Source organism: Petromyzon marinus, unplaced genomic scaffold (assembly GCF_048934315.1).
Source record: "Petromyzon marinus isolate PM22_M1 ecotype Great Lakes invasive population unplaced genomic scaffold, UKy_Petmar_22M1.pri1.0 PM_Scaffold_17, whole genome shotgun sequence".
Classification (NCBI taxonomy): Eukaryota; Metazoa; Chordata; class Hyperoartia; order Petromyzontiformes; family Petromyzontidae; genus Petromyzon; species Petromyzon marinus.
The window spans coordinates 177,418-197,549 of record NW_027423135.1 but is presented as its reverse complement, the minus strand read 5'-3'; the positions used below and the strand labels follow the sequence as shown (position 1 = coordinate 197,549).

At 52.5% G+C, this 20,132-nt stretch overlaps 1 protein-coding gene across 4 annotated transcripts in view; it reads right to left on the bottom strand.

The window, feature by feature from the left end:
- Positions 1-12,230: 12,230 nt before the first annotated feature.
- The window catches only part of LOC116956797 (phospholipid scramblase 1-like), a 58,967-nt gene continuing 51,065 nt past the window's right edge, over positions 12,231-20,132 (bottom strand). For all 4 annotated transcript variants that reach the window (XM_076063713.1, XM_076063714.1, XM_076063715.1 and 1 more), the window contains 2 exons: positions 18,841-19,002; positions 12,231-17,085 (listed from right to left, as the gene is read on the bottom strand). In XM_076063713.1, the coding sequence (XP_075919828.1) occupies positions 17,056-17,085; positions 18,841-19,002 (192 nt within the window). In that variant the 3' untranslated portion in view covers positions 12,231-17,055. The remainder of the gene's footprint in view (positions 17,086-18,840; positions 19,003-20,132) is intronic.

The following is a 20,132-nucleotide window of genomic DNA, read 5'->3' as shown; positions in this document are numbered from 1 at the left end:
CACCACGGTATTCGTCACCACGGTATTCGTCACCAGGGTATTCGTCACCACGGTATTCGTCACCACGGTATTCGTCACCAGGGTATTCGTCACCAGGGTATTCGTCACCAGGGTATTCGTCACCAGGGTATTCGTCACCACGGTATTCGTCACCACGGTATTCGTCACCACGGTATCCGTCACCACGGTATTCGTCACCACGGTATTCGTCACCAGGGTATTCGTCACCACGGTATTCGTCACCACGGTATTCGTCACCAGGGTATTCGTCACCAGGGTATTCGTCACCAGGGTATTCGTCACCAGGGTATTCGTCACCAGGGTATTCGTCACCAGGGTATTCGTCACCACGGTATTCGTCACCACGGTATTCGTCACCAGGGTATTCGTCACCACGGTATTCGTCACCAGGGTATTCGTCACCACGGTATTCGTCACCACGGTATTCGTCACCACGGTATTCGTCACCAGGGTATTCGTCACCAGGGTATTCGTCACCAGGGTATTCGTCACCACGGTATTCGTCACCAGGGTATTCGTCACCACGGTATTCGTCACCACGGTATTCGTCACCACGGTATTCGTCACCAAGGTATTCGTCACCACGGTATTCGTCACCAGGGTATTCGTCACCAGGGTATTCGTCACCACGGTATTCGTCACCACGGTATTCGTCACCACGGTATTCGTCACCAAGGTATTCGTCACCAGGGTATTCGTCACCACGGTATTCGTCACCACGGTATTCGTCACCACGGTATTCGTCACCACGGTATTCGTCACCAGGGTATTCGTCACCACGGTATTCGTCACCACGGTATTCGTCACCAGGGTATTCGTCACCAGGGTATTCGTCACCAGGGTATTCGTCACCACGGTATTCGTCACCACGGTATTCGTCACCACGGTATTCGTCACCACGGTATTCGTCACCACGGTATTCGTCACCAGGGTATTCGTCACCAGGGTATTCGTCACCAGGGTATTCGTCACCAGGGTATTCGTCACCAGGGTATTCGTCACCACGGTATTCGTCACCAGGGTATTCGTCACCAGGGTATTCGTCACCAGGGTATTCGTCACCAGGGTATTCGTCACCAGGGTATTCGTCACCAGGGTATTCGTCACCACGGTATTCGTCACCAGGGTATTCGTCACCACGGTATTCGTCACCACGGTATTCGTCACCACGGTATTCGTCACCAGGGTATTCGTCACCAGGGTATTCATCACCAGGGTATTCGTCACCACGGTATTCGTCACCACGGTATTCGTCACCACGGTATTCGTCACCAGGGTATTCGTCACCAGGGTATTCGTCACCAGGGTATTCGTCACCAGGGTATTCGTCACCACGGTATTCGTCACCAGGGTATTCGTCACCACGGTATTCGTCACCACGGTATTCGTCACCACGGTATTCGTCACCAGGGTATTCGTCACCAGGGTATTCGTCACCACGGTATTCGTCACCAGGGTATTCGTCACCAGGGTATTCGTCACCACGGTATTCGTCACCAGGGTATTCGTCACCACGGTATTCGTCACCAGGGTATTCGTCACCACGGTATTCGTCACCAGGGTATTCGTCACCAGGGTATTCGTCACCACGGTATTCGTCACCAGGGTATTCGTCACCACGGTATTCGTCACCACGGTATTCGTCACCACGGTATTCGTCACCAGGGTATTCGTCACCACGGTATTCGTCACCACGGTATTCGTCACCACGGTATTCGTCACCACGGTATTCGTCACCAGGGTATTCGTCACCAGGGTATTCGTCACCACGGTATTCGTCACCACGGTATTCGTCACCAGGGTATTCGTCACCACGGTATTCGTCACCACGGTATTCGTCACCAGGGTATTCGTCACCAGGGTATTCGTCACCACGGTATTCGTCACCACGGTATTCGTCACCACGGTATCCGTCACCACGGTATTCGTCACCAGGGTATTCGTCACCACGGTATTCGTCACCACGGTATTCGTCACCACGGTATTCGTCACCACGGTATTCGTCACCGTCTCACGCGGCACACGAAAGTGGCAGCCCACACGCCGGTGCTGTAGAGTGACGATGAGGTGGCGAAAAGTGTGAGGGGGGAGCGGGGCGGTGATCGTCCTCACCCCTGTTGCGACTCTCCAGGACATCCTCGGTCAGCTCATCGTCAAAAACCTCGCGGCCGTCCTCGACGTAACCGATGCCGTCTGCGGGCCGGGAGCGGAGGGAGTTGAAACTCGGGCGTGGATTCAACAGAGCAAGTCAAGCCGTGAGAGGTTAAGGGTGCATGAGAGAACCCGTAGACTCACACGGAGACCCGTAGACTCACACGGAGACCCGTAGACTCACACAGAGACCGGTAGACTTACAAGAGATCGACAGACTCACACAGAGACCCATAGAATCACACGGAGACCCACAGATTGGCACAGAGGCCCACAGGCTCACACAGAGGCCCACAGACTCACACAAAGACCCGTAGAATCACACGGAGACCGGTAGACTCACACAGAGACCCATAGACTCACACGGAGACCCGTAGAATCACACGGAGACCGGTAGACTCACACAGAGACCCGTAGACTCACACGGAGACCGGTAGACTCACACAGAGACCCATAGACTCACACAGAGACCCGTAGACTCACACGGAGACCCGTAGACTCACACGGAGACCCGTAGACTTACAAGAGATCCACAGACTCACACAGAGACCCGTAGAATCACACGGAGACCCACAGATTGGGACAGAGAGGCCCACAGGCTCACACAGAGGCCCACAGGCTCACACAGAGACCCACAGACTCACACAGAGACCCATAGATTGGCACAGAGGCCCACAGGCTCACACAGAGGCCCACAGACTCACAGAGACCCATAGATTGGCACAGAGGCCCACAGGCTCACACAGAGGCCCACAGACTCACAGAGACCCGTAGAATCACACGGAGACCGGTAGACTCACACAGAGACCCACAGATTGGGACAGAGAGGCCCACAGGCTCACGCAGAGGCCCACAGACTCACACAGAGACCCACAGACTCACACAGAGACCCATAGATTGGCACAGAGGCCCACAGGCGCCCACAGGCTCACACAGAGGCCCACAGACTCACACAGAGACCCGTAGAATCACACGGAGACCGGTAGACTCACACAGAGACCCATAGACTCACACGGAGACCCGTTGACTCACACGGAGACCGGTAGACTCACACGGAGACCGGTAGACTCACACGGAGACCCGTAGACTCACACGGAGACCGGTAGACTTACAAGAGATCCACAGACTCACACAGAGACCCGTAGAATCACACGGAGACCGGTAGACTCACACAGAGACCCACAGATTGGGACAGAGAGGCCCACAGGCTCACGCAGAGGCCCACAGACTCACACAGAGACCCATAGATTGGCACAGAGGCCCACAGACTCACAGAGACCCGTAGAATCACACGGAGACCGGTAGATTCACACAGAGACCCATAGACTCACACAGAGACCCGTAGACTCACACGGAGACCGGTAGACTCACACAGAGACCCATAGACTCACACAGAGACCCGTAGAATCACACGGAGACCGGTAGATTTGCAGAGATCCAGACTCACACAGAGACCCGTAGAATCACACGGAGACCGGTAGACTCACACAGAGACCCATAGATTGGCACAGAGGCCCACAGGCTCACACAGAGACCCATAGACAGAAAGGCCCACAGACTCGCACAGAGACCCACAGACTCACACAGAGACCCATAGACAGAGAGGCCCACAGACTCGCACAGAGACCCACAGACTCACACAGAGAGGCCCACAGACTCGCACAGAGACCCGCAGGCTCCCAGGAAACTCAACGCAGGCACCGAGAGACCAGGACGAGTCGTGCCCATGGGGCATCGTTACCATCGTCCACGATCCAGTCGTCGTCCTGACGATCCCGCACGCGGTTCGAGTACTCCTCCTCCGTCACCTCGTCATACACACGCGTCACGTCCTCCACCTACAAGACAAAGATTTTCCCCCCCTCCCCTTAAGTCTACACGCGCAAGCGTAAGCCGAACTAAAACTTGTTTTTATTTTTAGCAGGTGAAGTCCACGGGGCTATGCAGCTCCGTGTACAGCTCGGCCACTAATCTGGCTGTCGCCTGATCAAGCCGGCTGTAATTACTGGAGAAACGTCACAGTACTCAGACTGCAAATGTTGTGGCTTTGCTATCCAACACACCGGTGTAGTGCTGTACTAGTATACTACACTATACACTACACTACTATACACTACACACTATACACTACACTATACTATACACTATATACACTACACTATACACTAGTGCTGTACTAGTATACTACACCATATACTACACTATACATTACACTAAACACTAGTGCTGTACTAGTATACTACACTATACACTACACACTAGAGCTGTACTAGTATACTACACTATACACTACACTACTATACACTACACACTATACACTACACTATACTATACACTATATACACTACACTATACACTAGTGCTGTACTAGTATACTACACCATATACTACACTATACATTACACTATACACTAGTGCTGTACTAGTATACTACACTATACACTACACACTAGAGCTGTACTAGTATACTACACTATACACTACACTATACACTACACTATACACTAGTGCTGTACTAGTATACTACACTATACACAACACTATACACTAGTGCTGTACGAGTATACTACACTATACACTAGTGCTGTACGAGTATACTACACTATAGACTACACTATACACAAGTGCTGTACTAGTATACTACACTATACACTACATTATACACTAGTGCTGTACTAGTAACGCATTACTTGGGTGGGTGAGTGGGTGAGTAAATGAATGGGTGAATGAGTGGGTGGGTGAGTGGATGGGTGAGCGAGTAAGTGAGTGGGTGAGTGAGTGGGTGAGTAAATGAGAAAGTGAGCGAGTGGATGGGTGAATAAGTGAGCGGGTGGGTGAGTAAGTGAGTGGGTGAGTGAGTAAGTGGCTGAGTGAGTGGGTGAATGAGTGGGTGGGTGAGTGGATGGGTGAGCGAGTAAGTGAGTGGGTGAGTAAATGAGCGAGTGGATGGGTGAATAAGTGAGCGGGTGGGTGAGTAAGTGAGTGGGTGAGTGAGTAAGTGGCTGAGTGAGTGGGTGAATGAGTGGGTGGGTGAGTGGATGGGTGAGCGAGTAAGTGAGTGAGTGAGTGGGTGAATAAATGAGAAAGTGAGCCAGTGGATGGGTGAATAAGTGAGCGGGTGGGTGAGTAAGTGAGTGGGTGAGTGAGTAAGTGGCTGAGTGAGTGGGTGAATGAGCGGGTGAGTAGGTGAGCAAGTGAGTAAGTGAGTGAGTGGATGGGTGAATAAGTGAGCGGGTGGGTGAGTAAGTGAGTGGGTGAGTGAGTAAGTGGCTGAGTGAGTGGCTGGGTGAGTGGGTGGGTGAGTAGGTGAGCAAGTGAGTAAGTGAGTGAGTGGCGGGGGGGGGGGGGGCCTTCGCCACTAAACTACGCGCACAACGCGCGCCCCCTAGTAGAGGAATGGAACTCGTCACACAGCCTCTTGCTGTGAGTTGCCACAACTTGCGGTGGTGGTGGTGGCGGTGGTGGTGACGGGATGGGTGTTGCACCTCGTAGGAGACCTTCTCCCCGGCCTTTGCCTTGCGGAGTTTCTCCAAAGCGGCGCTGCGACCCGCCTTGTCCTTCTTGTCTCGGCGACTCCTGGAGCTGGCGAGGGAATCTTCACGGTGGGCAAAAAAACTCATAAAAAAAAAATTCCGATTTTATTTTAAAAGTGCGCTAAAATGTAACGGATGATTTTCTTTCGGCCGCCGCCGGCTGATGGGAATATTTTTGGAACGTTTGTAACTGAAACGTAAAACAAGTGGAGGCGGCTCCCTGAATATTCCACAGTTCAGGGATCTCCGCGTGTTTTTTGACCTACACGGATATATGTATATCAATAATAAGGCGTCCATAGAAAATGTAAATCGCTTTAAAGTAGAGAATTAATTGATCAATCGATGCTGATACAGGCATGGATTGGACCACAGGAAATAGACTAACTTTTGATTACAAGATTGTGACTGACCAGTTGAATGGAAAAAAAAAGGTAATATTTAAAAACCACGCTTTTTTAAAATGTACCGCGCTAGTAATGGCAGAACTCCACGACTCCAGGAAGTGGTTCCCCAAAAGCTTGCCACAAACGTAAGGGGACCGTGGCCAATTAGAGCCAAGCCGAAACATTAACATGTAAAAAAAAGAACGTTTAAAAATATAAATTGATTTTTTTATGATATAATATAGTATTGTCATCAGTATGACATAGGCATAGCAAGTTTGCAGTGGATACCGCATTGGGAAGCGGGTTAAAATTGAGTCACAAGATTTGAGGATACATCAACGGCAAAACAAACACATTCTCCTGCGGGAGGGAGCTGGTTGGAACGTTGGGTTGCTCGGTCAATGGCCAGGGTCAACAACGGGCGGCACCACCACGTGGTGTGTTCAGCAACAATATGCCCGACTGTGAGGGCGGGCACAAGCCGGCGTGAGTTGGTGAAACGTTGAGTTTTATAAGGGGGGCACCACGGGGTGACCAGCCCCTCCCCACCCAGCCCCTCCCCACCCAGCCCCTCCCCACCCAGCCCCTCCCCACCCAGCCCCTCCCCACCCAGCCCCTCCCCACCCAGCCCCACCCCACCCAGCCCCTCCCCACCCAGCCCAGCCCCTCCCCACCCAGCCCCTCCCATTTTTAGATGCACGACAGACAGACAGACACAATAATCCATATTCCTTGGTTCTATTCGGTAAAGTCACGTAGGTAAAAAATAAAACAACAAAAATCACACTACACTATACACTACACTATACACTAGTATACTACACTATACACTACTACAATATACACTACAACACTATACACTACTACACTACACTATACACTACACTATATACTACACTTTACACTACACTATAACACTATACACTACACTATACACTACTACACTATACACTACTATACACTACACTATACACTAGTATACTACACTATACACTGCACAATACTACAACACTATACACTACAACACTATACACTAGTATACTACACTATACACTACACTACAACACTATACACTACTACACTACACTACAACACTATACACTACTACACTATACACTAGTATACTACACTATACACTACAACACTATACACTACCCTATACACTACACTAGTATACTACACTATGCACTACAACACTATACACTACACTATACACTACAACACTATACACTACACTACTATACACTACACTATAACACTATACACTACACTATAACACTACTATACACTACACTACTATACACTACACTACTATACACTACAACACTATACACCACTACACTACTATACACTACACTATACACTACACCACTATACACTACACTATACACTACACTATAACACTATACACCACTACACTATACACTACTACACTACACTATACACTACTATACACTACACTATACACTACACTATATATAAAACAATGAAATTCTCACGTTTCGACTGCAACTCAAGCAATCGTCATCGGGTGTGAAAACCACAGCGAGAAAAACAAAACAAAAATTGTTTAAAATTGCGATAAATCGATTAGAAATCGATTAATCGTTCAGCCCGATCAACCGCTACACCAGCACGCGCAACACACAGACAAAGGTCCCCCGTGTAGCCTCTACAGACTGCTGGGGCAAGTGCTGTTAGCGAGTAGCAGCAGCTATGAAGGTAGACACAGACAAAGATCCCCGTGTAGCCTCTACAGACTGCTGGGGCAAGTGCTGTTAGTAGCGAGTAGCAGCAGCACCTGTGAAGGTAGACACAGACAAAGATCCCCCGTGTAGCCTCTAACAGACTGCAGGGGCAAGTACTGTTAGCGAGCAGCACCTTTGAAGGCTACCGGCACTGTGGCACACACGAGGGGGTGGGGGGCTACCAGCTCCCACGCCCGGCCGCCTTTGTCTCTCTCCCAGCGGCCGAGCTTAACCGCGCCACCGCTACGCCAGCTAACGCGTTCGAGGCTTCAGATAATCGTCACACGGGGTGTTTGGTGGCCGTGAGCGGTCTACGCCGGGCCCCGTAGGGCACAGCACGCACGCGACTGGCGCTCGTCTAGGTCGACTCGGCCTCAAAACCAAAAAACCCTGATGGGTTTGAGTCGGCTTTAAGTGAAGAGCAAGCTGAGGAAATCGATAGACTTTAGGTGGGGGGGGGCTGCCGAGTTTGTATCGAGCAGTCCACGGCATAACAAAAACGCATTTTGTATATAAAATAAAACATTATAAAAATTGTAAATATAAAGTCTCCTCACCGCCTTCGCTACCCACCGGCGCCATCGCAGATTTGGCGGGAAACGTCGCAGACTTCTCCCGCGCCTTCGCGCGCTTTCACGCCTCGCCATTGGTCGGCGGCTGAGTGACGTCGGCGAAGGTTTCCCGTGAGTCCATCTTGGGTAGGGGAGATCCCGGGGTGGTGTTCACAACGCAAGGTGGCCATGTTGGGTAGGGGACACCACGGGGTGGTGTTCACGACACAAGGTGGCCATGTTGGGTAGGGGACACCACGGGGTGGTGTTCACGACACAAGGTGGCCATGTTGGGTGGGGGACACCACGGGGTGGTGTTCACAACGCAAGGTGGCCATGTTGGGTAGGGGACACCACGGGGTGGTGTTCACGACGCAAGGTGGCCATGTTGGGTAGGGGACATCACGGGGTGGTGTTGACGACGCAAGGTGGCCATGTTGGGTAGGGGAGACCACGGGGTAGTGTTCACAACGCAAGGTGGCCATGTTGGGTAGGGGACATCACGGGGTGGCGTTCACGACGCAAGGTGGCCATGTTGGGTAGGGGACATCACGGGGTGGCGTTCACGACGCAAGGTGGCCATGTTGGGTAGGGGACACCACGGGGTGGTGTTCACAACGCAAGGTGGCCATGTTGGGTAGGGGAGACCACGGGGTAGTGTTCACAACGCAAGGTGGCCATGTTGGGTAGGGGACATCACGGGGTGGCGTTCACGACGCAAGGTGGCCATGTTGGGTAGGGGACATCACGGGGTGGCGTTCACGACGCAAGGTGGCCATGTTGGGTAGGGGACACCACGGGGTGGTGTTCACAACGCAAGGTGGCCATGTTGGGTAGGGGAGATCACGGGGTGGTGTTCACGACGCAAGGTGGCCATATTGGGTAGGGGAGACCACGGGGTAGTGTTCATAACGCACGGTGGCCATGTTGGGTAGGAGACACCACGGGGTATATTTGGAGGGGGGGTCACAACGCAAGGTAGCCATGTTGGGTAGGGGACATCACGGGGTGGCGTTCACGACGCAAGGTGGCCATGTTGGGTAGGGGACACCACGGGGTGGTGTTCACAACGCAAGGTGGCCATGTTGGGTAGGGGAGATCACGGGGTGGTGTTCACGATGCAAGGTGGCCATATTGGGTAGGGGAGACCACGGGGTAGTGTTCATAACGCACGGTGGCCATGTTGGGTAGGGGACACCACGGGGTATATTTGGAGGGGGGGGTCACAACGCAAGGTAGCCATGTTGGGTAGGGGACATCACGGGGTGGTGTTCACAACGCAAGGTGGCCATGTTGGGTAGGGGACACCACGGTGTATATTTGGAGGGGGGGGAGGGGTTCACAACGCAAGGTGGCCATGTAAATTTTTTATTTGGTTTGATAGCGATTACAGCCGGTTCTGGGCCATCTTTGGAAGGGATATTCGTGTTGATAGCAGGGACGTGCGGTCACGGGAGGCTGGGGAGGCAGAGCTCACCTAGTTCATAGTTCCATTTATTAGGTATAGCCCTGTGAGCCATTCGGCTCTTGAATCGGTTGCAACCGCAACAAACAAAAACATGAACAAGAAAACATCTTAAAGTGATTATTATGTGACTGTGCAAAACAGAAAATCCAGGGAAGAAAAATAACCATCAAAATATTCCTGAATAACTCCAATGAAAATAGTTGTTACGAAAAGAAAAAAAATCGAATGATCAAATAATATAAATATTAAGATTTTCCCCACTGATCTGTGTTATTTCATTTCTGTACGATTCCAGTCATTTTTGTAGTCAAAATCGCCAAATTTGCGGAGCTCCGTTGCAAATACAGGAAGAGACGAGAGGTGAGGCACCAACGAGGCCAGCCTCCCCTCTGATTGCGCAACCCCTCCGAAACTGAATGGAGCGCGGGCAATAAACGTGTGCCTGTTACTATCTCAGTATGTCACCAATGTAATGTTTGTAGACCCCTTCATTTCATGTCCTCCTCGCCTTCCATACGTCAGGTAACTTATTTCACGTATGTGTATAAAGATTCATCTTCTTTGGTTCTTTCGGTAAAGTCACGTAGAATGAGAATAAAATAATAAATTGATAAAATAAAATAACGCAATAATATTCTCATGACGTTTCGGCCACAACACAAGCGGCCTTCATCAGGTGAAGAGACGAGACTGTCTGGTAGGACAGCGCGGCCACAACACAAGCGGCCTTCATCAGGTGAAGAGACGAGACTGTCTGGTAGGACAGCGCTGTCCTACCAGACAGTCTCGTCCCTTCACCTGACAGCGCTGTCCAACCAGACAGTCGGCCGCTTGTGTTGTGGCCGAAACGTCGTGAGAATATCATTGTGTTATTTTATCAATTGATTATTTTATTCTCATTCTACGTGACTTTACCGAAAGAACCAAAGAAGATGAATCCTTGCAGTCACGAAAGCTTTAAATCGAAAGTGTATGAAGATATTTAGGCTCGCTGGTCTCGTCGTGAAACTGCAATGAAAAAGCACCAGGGGAGGCAGCTATCACATCTGCCTCACTGAGGGGGGCGTGTCAGACACACCCCTCAGTGAGGCCACGCCTCCCTCAGTGAAGCCACGCCCCCTCCGTGAGGCCACGCCCCCTCAGTGTGTGAATCTGGCTTTGACACTAGCCAGTGCCTCCCCAGCCATTGACCTCATCGCACGTCATTGGTTGATGGATATTACAATGCTGGTGGCCATCTTGGGTAGGGATATTCGTGTTGATAAATATTAGTGCTGGCGGCCATCTTGGATAGGGATACTCGTGTTGATGGAGATTACAGTGCTGGTGGCCATTTTGAGTAAGGACACTCGTGTTGCTAGGGGGTCACAGCGCTGGTGGCCATGTTGGGTAGGGATATTCGTGTTGATAAATATTAGTGTTGGTGGCCATCTTGGGTAGGCCAACAACACAGACACTTCCTGGCGAAACCACGAATTTCAGAAGAGTGTTAAATTTCGTGTTCAAACTTTGGATTGCACATACCAGCATAGATAGAATGAAAATACGAGGTACACGGTCAGTAGGACTTGTATATATGTATTTCTACTGACCGTGTACCTCGTATTTTTTCATTCTATCTATGCTGGTATGTGCAATCCAAAGGTTGAACACGACATTTAACAATCTTCTGAAATCCGTGGTTTCGCCAGGAAGTGTCTAAACTGTGTTGTTGGCCTGACTGGATGTGGCTTCACATAATGTTTTTCTTAGGTTTGTTGAATTTTCGTCTCTCATCTTTTTGTTGTATTTACCTCCGTGATTTGTTCTTGACACCTGATGAAGATCGCTTGCGTTGTGATCGAAACGTCGTGATTGTTTTTGGTTTTAATATAATTTTATTGTATTTCTACACACGTGACTTTACCGAAAAAACCCAATGAGTAAGGACACTCGTGTTGATAGGGGGTCACAGCGCTGGTGGCCATCTTGGGTAGGGATATTCGTGTTGATAAATATTAGTGCTGGTGGCCATCTTGGGCAGGGATACTCGTGTTGATGGAGGTTCCATTGCTGGTGGCCATTTTGAATAGGGACACTCATGTTGATAGGGGGGTCACAGTGCTGGTGGCCATCTTGGGTAGGGATATTCGTGTTGATAAATATATTAGTGTTGGCGGCCATCTTGGGTAGGGATACTCGTGTTGATGGAGATTACATTGCTGGTGGCCATTTTGAATAGGGACACTCATGTTGATAAGGGGTCACAGTGCTGGTGGCCATCTTGGGTAGGGATGTCGGTGTGTTGTGAAGACTTTCTGATGGACGTCCACAGGCTGGCTGGCTCGTAAAAGATATGATAATAGATTGTCACGACACACACACACGTCTCTTGCTTAACCAGTTTAATAGTATGACTTGCATGCTTCACATATAGAATTTTGTTAATGCATTGATTATGTTTTAAACACACACAAACACAGACCCATAACAGAAGGGGGGTTTTTTGGGGGGTTAAATTGCATATAAATATATAAATGTTGAGTCGTGAAACCCGGCACCACCCGACACAGGCAATTAGTAAGGTTTGTCACGTAAACAGAACGTGCCAATTCGTTACTAGTACAGCACTAGTGTATAATGCAGTGTATAGTGTAGTAGTGTACAGTGTAGTGTGTAGTGTAGTGTATAGTGTAGTGTATAGTGTAGTATACTAGTACAGCACGAGTGTATAGTGTAGTATATAGTGTGTAGTGTAGTGTGTAGTATACTAGTACAGCACTACACCGGTGTGTTGGAGAGTAAATCCACAACATTTACAATCTGAGTACCATGACATGAGTGGAGAAGTCCTCTCCTTTCGTTTCTTAAACGTCGTACTCAGATAGTAAACGTTGTGGATTAAAATTTCGATTCATGGATTTGTGGATTTACTCTCCCAACGCACCGTTTGATGCTGTACTCGTAACGAATTGACAAACCTTACTAATTGGCTGTTGTATCGTGCGTATCATTTATATTTGCGCGATCCAACCCCCCCAAAAAAAACCCCTATATGGATGCTATATTGATTGCGAAAGCCTACTGACGTGCAAAAGCGACAATCCCGCCAACGCGCGAGCTTGAAAAAAAGAACTTCAATTTGAAGGTGACGCTCAAGTTAAAAAGTCAATTTCACAATGAACCGAGCTCTGAGGCTTGGATTGGCAACTGATCATCATTGAAAATCGTTTCGTGACAGGATTCCATCCGTTTAAAAACACGTAGGCTTTCGCGACCAATGTTGTCCAGAACAGAGGATATTTTGTCGGGGGGCTTGAGATCGCATAAATCGCATTTACGCGATGGAACTCCTCGGAAAATAAAACGAAAAAAAGCCTCTGTTATGGAAGATTCTATCCACTGACAGGTTCGAGCGGTGGACAGCAATTCCACGTTTTGGAAGGAGGAGGAGGAGGGGGAAGAGGAAGGGGGGGAGGATGGGGTGGAGGAGGAGGAGAAGGAAGAGGAGGAAGAGTAGATGGAGTAGGAGAATGAGGAGGAAAAGTAGGAGGAGGAGAAGCAGCTCAACCAACTTGCGCTTAACACACACACACACCACACGCGCGCGTGCGTTTAAAAAAATTCGCACCGGCAGGAGATGTCCGTTCCCTAACCATCGGTGGGCACAAACCCTGCCACCCCCAAAGTGACGGGGGGGGGGGGGGGCGGGGAGAAGGCACCACGCGTTCCCCGAAAGGTGGACAGAGCGAGCGAGCGCTCGCTAGATGCGTTCCCATTTTCCCCTCTTCTTTGCGGAGAAAATGCGGCGGTCAGACGGACGTACGGATGCGCTGCGCGGTATCCACCCCGTCGGCTACGCGTGGCGTTCGCGCTGCAACGGGATGAAAATGAATCCGCGAAGGAATGAATGACAAATTATGTTTCGTGTTTTCGGCCCATACGTGGAGATGCTGGGCGCGGTTTTGCCCACTTAAGGAATACTCGGAACGGGAATCGACCGATGTTCTTTTTTTTTTACGACAATCGAGCGTGGATCGAGCGTGGATCCAGCTGCGATATTTTGAGCACGTTGGTCTATGCGATCGAGCGTGGATCGAGCGTGGATCAAGCTGCGATATTTTGAGCACGTTGGTCTATGCGATCGAGCGTGGATCGAGCGTGGATCCAGCTGCGATATTTTGAGCACGTTGGTCTATGCGATCGAGCGTGGATCGAGCGTGGATCAAGCTGTGATATTTTGAGCACGTTGGTCTATGTGATCGAGTGTGGATCGAGCTGCGATATTTTGAGCACGTTGGTCTACGTGATCGAGCGTGGATCGAGCGTGGATCAAGCTGCGATATTTTGAGCACGTTGGTCTATGTGATCGAGCGTGAATCCAGCTGCGATATTTTGAGCACGTTGGTCTATGTGATCGAGCGTGAATCCAGCTGCGATATTTTGAGCACGTTGGTCTATGTGATCGAGCGTGAATCCAGCTGCGATATTTTGAGCACGTTGGTCTATGTGATCGAGCGTGGATGCAGCTGCGATATTTTGAGCACGTTGGTCTATGTGATCGAACGTGGATCGAGCGTGGATCCAGCTGCGATATTTTGAGCACGTTGGTCTATGTGATTGAGCGTGGATCAAGCGTGGATCCAGCTGTGATATTTTGAGCACGTTGGTCTATGTGATCGAACGTGGATCGAGCGTGGATCCAGCTGCGATATTTTGAGCACGTTGGTCTATGTGATCGAGCGTGGATTGAGCGTCGATTGAGCTACGATATTTTGAGCAAGTTGGTCTATGCGATCGAGCGTGGACTGAGCGTGGATCCAGCTGCGATATTTTGAACGCGCATTTTTTTCTGAAATCCTTCAAGCGATCCCTCGGCGCGCAATTTCTGCATCTAAAGGATACGATTGGTGGATGGAATAGGCCCCCCCCCCCCGCCCCCCCGATGATTGGCATCCCTTCAGCGTCGCCACGACGATGCATCCACTCGTCCTGCCGCGGATTAATTTCGCCCTGTTGCAGCGGCGCCCGCGGGACAAACCCCCCACAGTGCGGCGGTTAAACAAGCGGGCGACGGCATCTTCAAGCTTTGAGGTAGACGGCTCACCGGTGGATTATAATCCGTCAGCGGTGGGTGAACCGGGCGGGCGGCTCCTGCTGGGGGTCGAGATGGAGGTCGCCCCCTCAACGTGCTCCAGGACTGAGCCTCTCTCAACGGCAGTCGTTCGATCGGCCGCGGGACGAACAAAAAAAAACATTTCACCCCGGGGGCCGCTCGGCCCCCACCGAGCGACAGAAAGCCCCCTGGCGCTCGCCGGGCTCATCGACGGTGAAACACCGCCCGACGGGGGTATGAGATCGGGCGGCGATAGCGCGCTCGAGAGAGAAAGGTCACGCGGAAACTACGGCGGCGGTTTTGAGGAAATGACGGCGACGAAAAATTGTCTGAAAAAAAACCACGCACGAAATCTCCTTTGAAGGGAATAACAAAAAACTGCGTGACGTGTATTAAAAAGAGTCGTCGTTGTACGGAAGGCATTCGCGACCGTCGCTTCGGTGCATAGTCTTAATTTTTTTTTGGGGGGGGGGGGTGGTGATGGAGGTCAACTCGTCGTGCGTGTAGGAGGGGAGGGGTTAACGATGTTTGAGTAACTACGAACCTCTCGCGCGAAAACCCGCGCCGCCCGGCGGTCAGTTCCTGCCGCTCTCCGTCACTGGACGTCCGTGACGAAGAGCTTCACAGCTCAGTGGATTATCCACCACGAGACGGTGGTGGATAATCCGACGAGCTGTGACAAGGCCCGGCCCGGTACAAGCAGAGGCGTGCGGAGGCTCCGAAGACGCAGTCTGATCCTCCCGCCCCCCTCCACCTCCGCAAGAAGGAACGCAACGGTGAAGTACTCGGAGAGTTAAGGCCACGGACTACGACGGAGGAGGGGAGGTCACGGAGGAGAGGTCACGGGGGAGGAGAGGTCACAGAGGAGAGGTCACGGAGGGCAGGTCATGGGGGCAGGTCACGGGGGAGAGGTCACGGGGGAGAGGTCACAGGGGAGAGGTCACGGGGGAGAGATCACGGAGGGCAGGTCGCGGGGGAGAGGTCACGGGGGAGAGGTCACGGAGGGCAGGTCATGGGGGCAGGTCACGGGGGAGAGGTCACGGGGGAGAGGTCACAGGGGAGAGGTCACGGGGGAGAGATCACGGAGGGCAGGTCGCGGGGGAGAGGTCACGGGGGAGAGGTCACGGAGGGCAGGTCACGGGGGAGAGGTCACAGGGGAGAGGTCACGGGGGAGAGGCCACGGTGGAGGGGTCCCGGCTGCCGAGTTCAACCCGGATTCCGGATCACGGATTAACCCTGCGCTACGTAGCACAGCTACTGCTACGCAGGATGCTGCACCTGCTGCTGCTGCTGCTGCACCTGCTGCTGCTGCTGCACCTGCTGCTGCTGCTGCACCTGCTGCTGCACTTGCTGCACCTGCTGCTGCTGCTGCTGCACCATAGCTTTAGGGTGGATGCGCTCCGTGTGCCGGGTGCGGATTTGTGTCCCGGGTCGCCGTTAACCCCGGCGTAGGTGGCGACGCCTGGCTCGAAGCGGCGGTGGAGCGGTGGCGCAGCGGTTAGCGCACCGCGCCAAAACCCCCCGACGACGCGAGTTTGAGACCCGCTCACGGTTAGCGCCGGCGGCGTGGCGGTTGATGCGGAGCGGCTTCCTTCGCCGACGAGGGAGCAAAGGCGGCCCCGGCACGGTGGTGGACAAACACCACTCCCGTTGGTGCGTCGTTGAAGCCTTAATAGGTGCTCGCTAACAGCGCTGTTGCGTGTGTGGGCGTGTGCGTGCGTTGTGCGTGTGTTGTGCGTGAGCGCGCGTGTGCGTGTGTGTGTGTGTGCGTGTGTTGTGTGTGTGTGTGTATGTGCGTGTGTTGTGCGTGTGTGCGTGCATGTGTGCGTGCGTGTGTGTGCGTGTGTGTGTGCGTGTGTTGTGCGTGTGTGCGTGCATGTGTGCGTGTGTATGTGTGCGTGCGTGTGTGCGTGTGTGTGTGTGCGTGTGTGCGTGTGTGCGTGTGTGTGTGTGCGTGTGTGCGTGCGTGTGCGTGCGTGCGTACGTGTGCGTGCGTGTGTGTGTGCGTGTGCGTGTGTTGTGCGTGTGTGTGCGTGTGTTGTGCGTGTGTGCGTGCGTGTGTGCGCGTGTGTGTGTACGTGCGGTGCCCAGCCTTTTTCTCACTTGTTATGCTCAAAGAACATAAAATCCTGCACACACACACACAGGTACACACACAGTGTACACACACACACAGGTACACATAGATCCCCCATGTAGCCTGTAACAGACTGTAGGGGCAAGTGCTGTTAGCGAGCACCTATGAAGGCCGGAACGGTACACGAGGGGGTGGGTGGCCAGCACCACGCCCGACCGCCTTTGTCTCCCCAGTGGCAATGTTTTTTTCCACCGCACCAGCTACTCATTTGAGGCTGAGTCGACCTAGGGGAGGCCCAGGACCGGTTCAGATAATCGTCACTGGTGTTGGCCGTGAGCGGGAATCAAACCCGGGTCGCCAGGTTCATAGCGCAGCGCGCTAACCGCTACACTACCGCTCCCCACCCACACACACAGGTACACACACAGGTACACACACAGGTACACACACACACACAGGTACATACACAGTGTACACACACAGGGTACACACACACAGGTACACACACACAGGTACATACACAGTGTACACACACAGGGTACACACACACACAGGTACACACACACACAGGGTACACACACACAGGTACACACACACAGGTACACACACAGGTACACACACACACATACACACACAGGCACACACACACAGGTACGCACACACAGGTACACACACACACAGGTACGCACACACAGGTACGCACACACAGGTACACACACACACAGGTACGCACACACAGGTACACACACACAGGTACGCACACACAGGTACACACACACAGGTACACACACACACACAGGTACACACACAGGTACACACACGCAGGTACACACACACAGGTACACACACGCAGGTACACACACGCAGGTACACACACGCAGGTACACACGCAGGTACACACACGCAGGTACACACACACAGGTACACACACACAGGTACACACACACAGGTACACACACGCAGGTACACACACACAGGTACACACACAGGTACATACACACAGGTACACACACACAGGTACACACACACACAGGTACACACACACAGGTACACACAATAACATAATTAAACCGTTGACGATGCCCCACCCGATACAACAATTCAAGAGTAAACACCAAGAGGTGTGTGCGTGCGTGCGTGCCAGTGCGTGCCAGTGCGTGCACGTGCGAGCGTGTGCGTGTGCGTGCCAGTGCGTGCCAGTGCGTGTGCGTGCGAGTGTGTGCGTGTGCGTGCCAGTGCGTGCGTGTGCCAGTGCGTGCCAGTGTGCGTGTGCGTGCCAGTGCGTGCGAGCGTGCGTGTTCGTGCCAGTGCGTGCGAGCGTGCGTGCCAGTGCGTGTGCGTGCCAGTGCAAGGGTGCCAGTGCGTGCGTGTGCGTGCCAGTGCGTGTGCGAGCGTGCCAGTGCGTGCCAGTGCGTGTGCGAGCGTGCCAGTGTGTATGCGTGTTCGTGCCAGTGCGTGTGCGTGCCAGTGTGCGTGTGCGAGCGTGCCAGTGCGTGTGCGTGCCAGTGCGTGCGTGTGCGTGCCAGTGCGTGCCAGTGCATGTGCGAGCGTGCCAGTGCGTGCCAGTGCGTGCCAGTGCATGTGCGAGCGTGTGAGCGTGCCAGTGCGTGTGCGAGCGTGCCAGTGCAAGGGTGCCAGTGCGTGTGCGAGCGTGCCAGTGTGTATGCGTGTTCGTGCCAGTGCGTGTGCGTGCGGGCGTGTGCGTGTGCGAGCGTGCCAGTGCATGTGCGTGCGTGCCAGTGCAAGGGTGCCAGTGCGTGTGCGTGCCAGTGCGTGCCAGTGCGAGCGTGCCAGTGCGTGGACGTACGATGAGGAAGCAGGCCCCGAGCAGCGTGGCCTTCACCTTGACGTCGAGGTCCATGGGGAACTGCACCCCGAAGTTCTCAGCGTCGGTGAAGGCCTCGCGCACCAAGCCAGTCCACTGCTTCGTGATCTTGCCCACCTCCGTCTCGCCGTCCTTGGCCAGCACCTGACACAGCCCGGGGTCACACCACACCGCCATTAACACGGGGGGCGGGGGCGGAAGGCGGGTCACACCACACCGCGATTAACACGGGGGTGAGGTCACACCACACCGCGATTAACACGGGCGGGGGCGGAAGGGGGGTCACACCACACCGCGATTAACACGGGCGGGGGCGGGAGGTCACACCACACCGAGATTAACACGGGGGGGGGGGCGGGGGGGCACACCACACCGCCACGTGCGGATTTATCCGGGGACGGAGCACGGGGGGGAGACCGGAGAGAGAACGCGCGGGTGTCGGGAATGCACGGTTATCGGGGAGAGAGAGAGAGAGAGAGAGCGCACGGTTATCGGGAACCCTTGGAAACCGGGAACACGCAGATATCGGGGAGAGAATGCGTGGATATTTGGGGAGAGAGAGGGTACGCGGATATCGGGGAGAAAGAGCGCGCGGTTATCGGGAACGCTCGGAAATCGGCAACGCGCAGATATCCGCGGCACAGAACACGCGGATATTTGGGAGAGAATGCGCGGATATTGGGGAGAGCGAGTGCGCGGATATCGGGGGGATAGGGCGCGCGGATATCGGGAACGTGCCGGCGACAATTCAAATGCACGGTGCGTGCATTCCATCGTGAGGACTTACAATCAGAGTACCGCCAGTAATTACAACCGAACTTCATCAGGTGACAGCCACATTAGTGGAGGAGTTCTCCCGTTTAGCTCCTTGAACAGAGGGGTTTAGATGTGATGGCATCACGTGTGAATCCTTCTTGAGTGAGGTGAAGTGGGGGTGATCAATATAAACGACGATATCCATGCGCATTAACGCAAGCGTGTTGTTCCTGGAAGCGGAAATCCTAACACGTTAAACAGTTGTGAGATCTTATTTTGATTTAAAGCTTTCGTGACTGCAGGGATTCATATTCTTGGTTCTTTCGGTAAAGTCACCACCACCGCGTTAGAAGGGGAACAATACAATAATAAAAAATATAAAACAATACAATTATTATTCTTGGTTCTTTCGGTAAAGTCACCACCGCGTTAGAAGGGGAACAATAAAATAATAAAAATATAAAACAATAAAATTATTATTCTTGGTTCTTTCGGTAAAGTCACCACCGCGTTAGAAG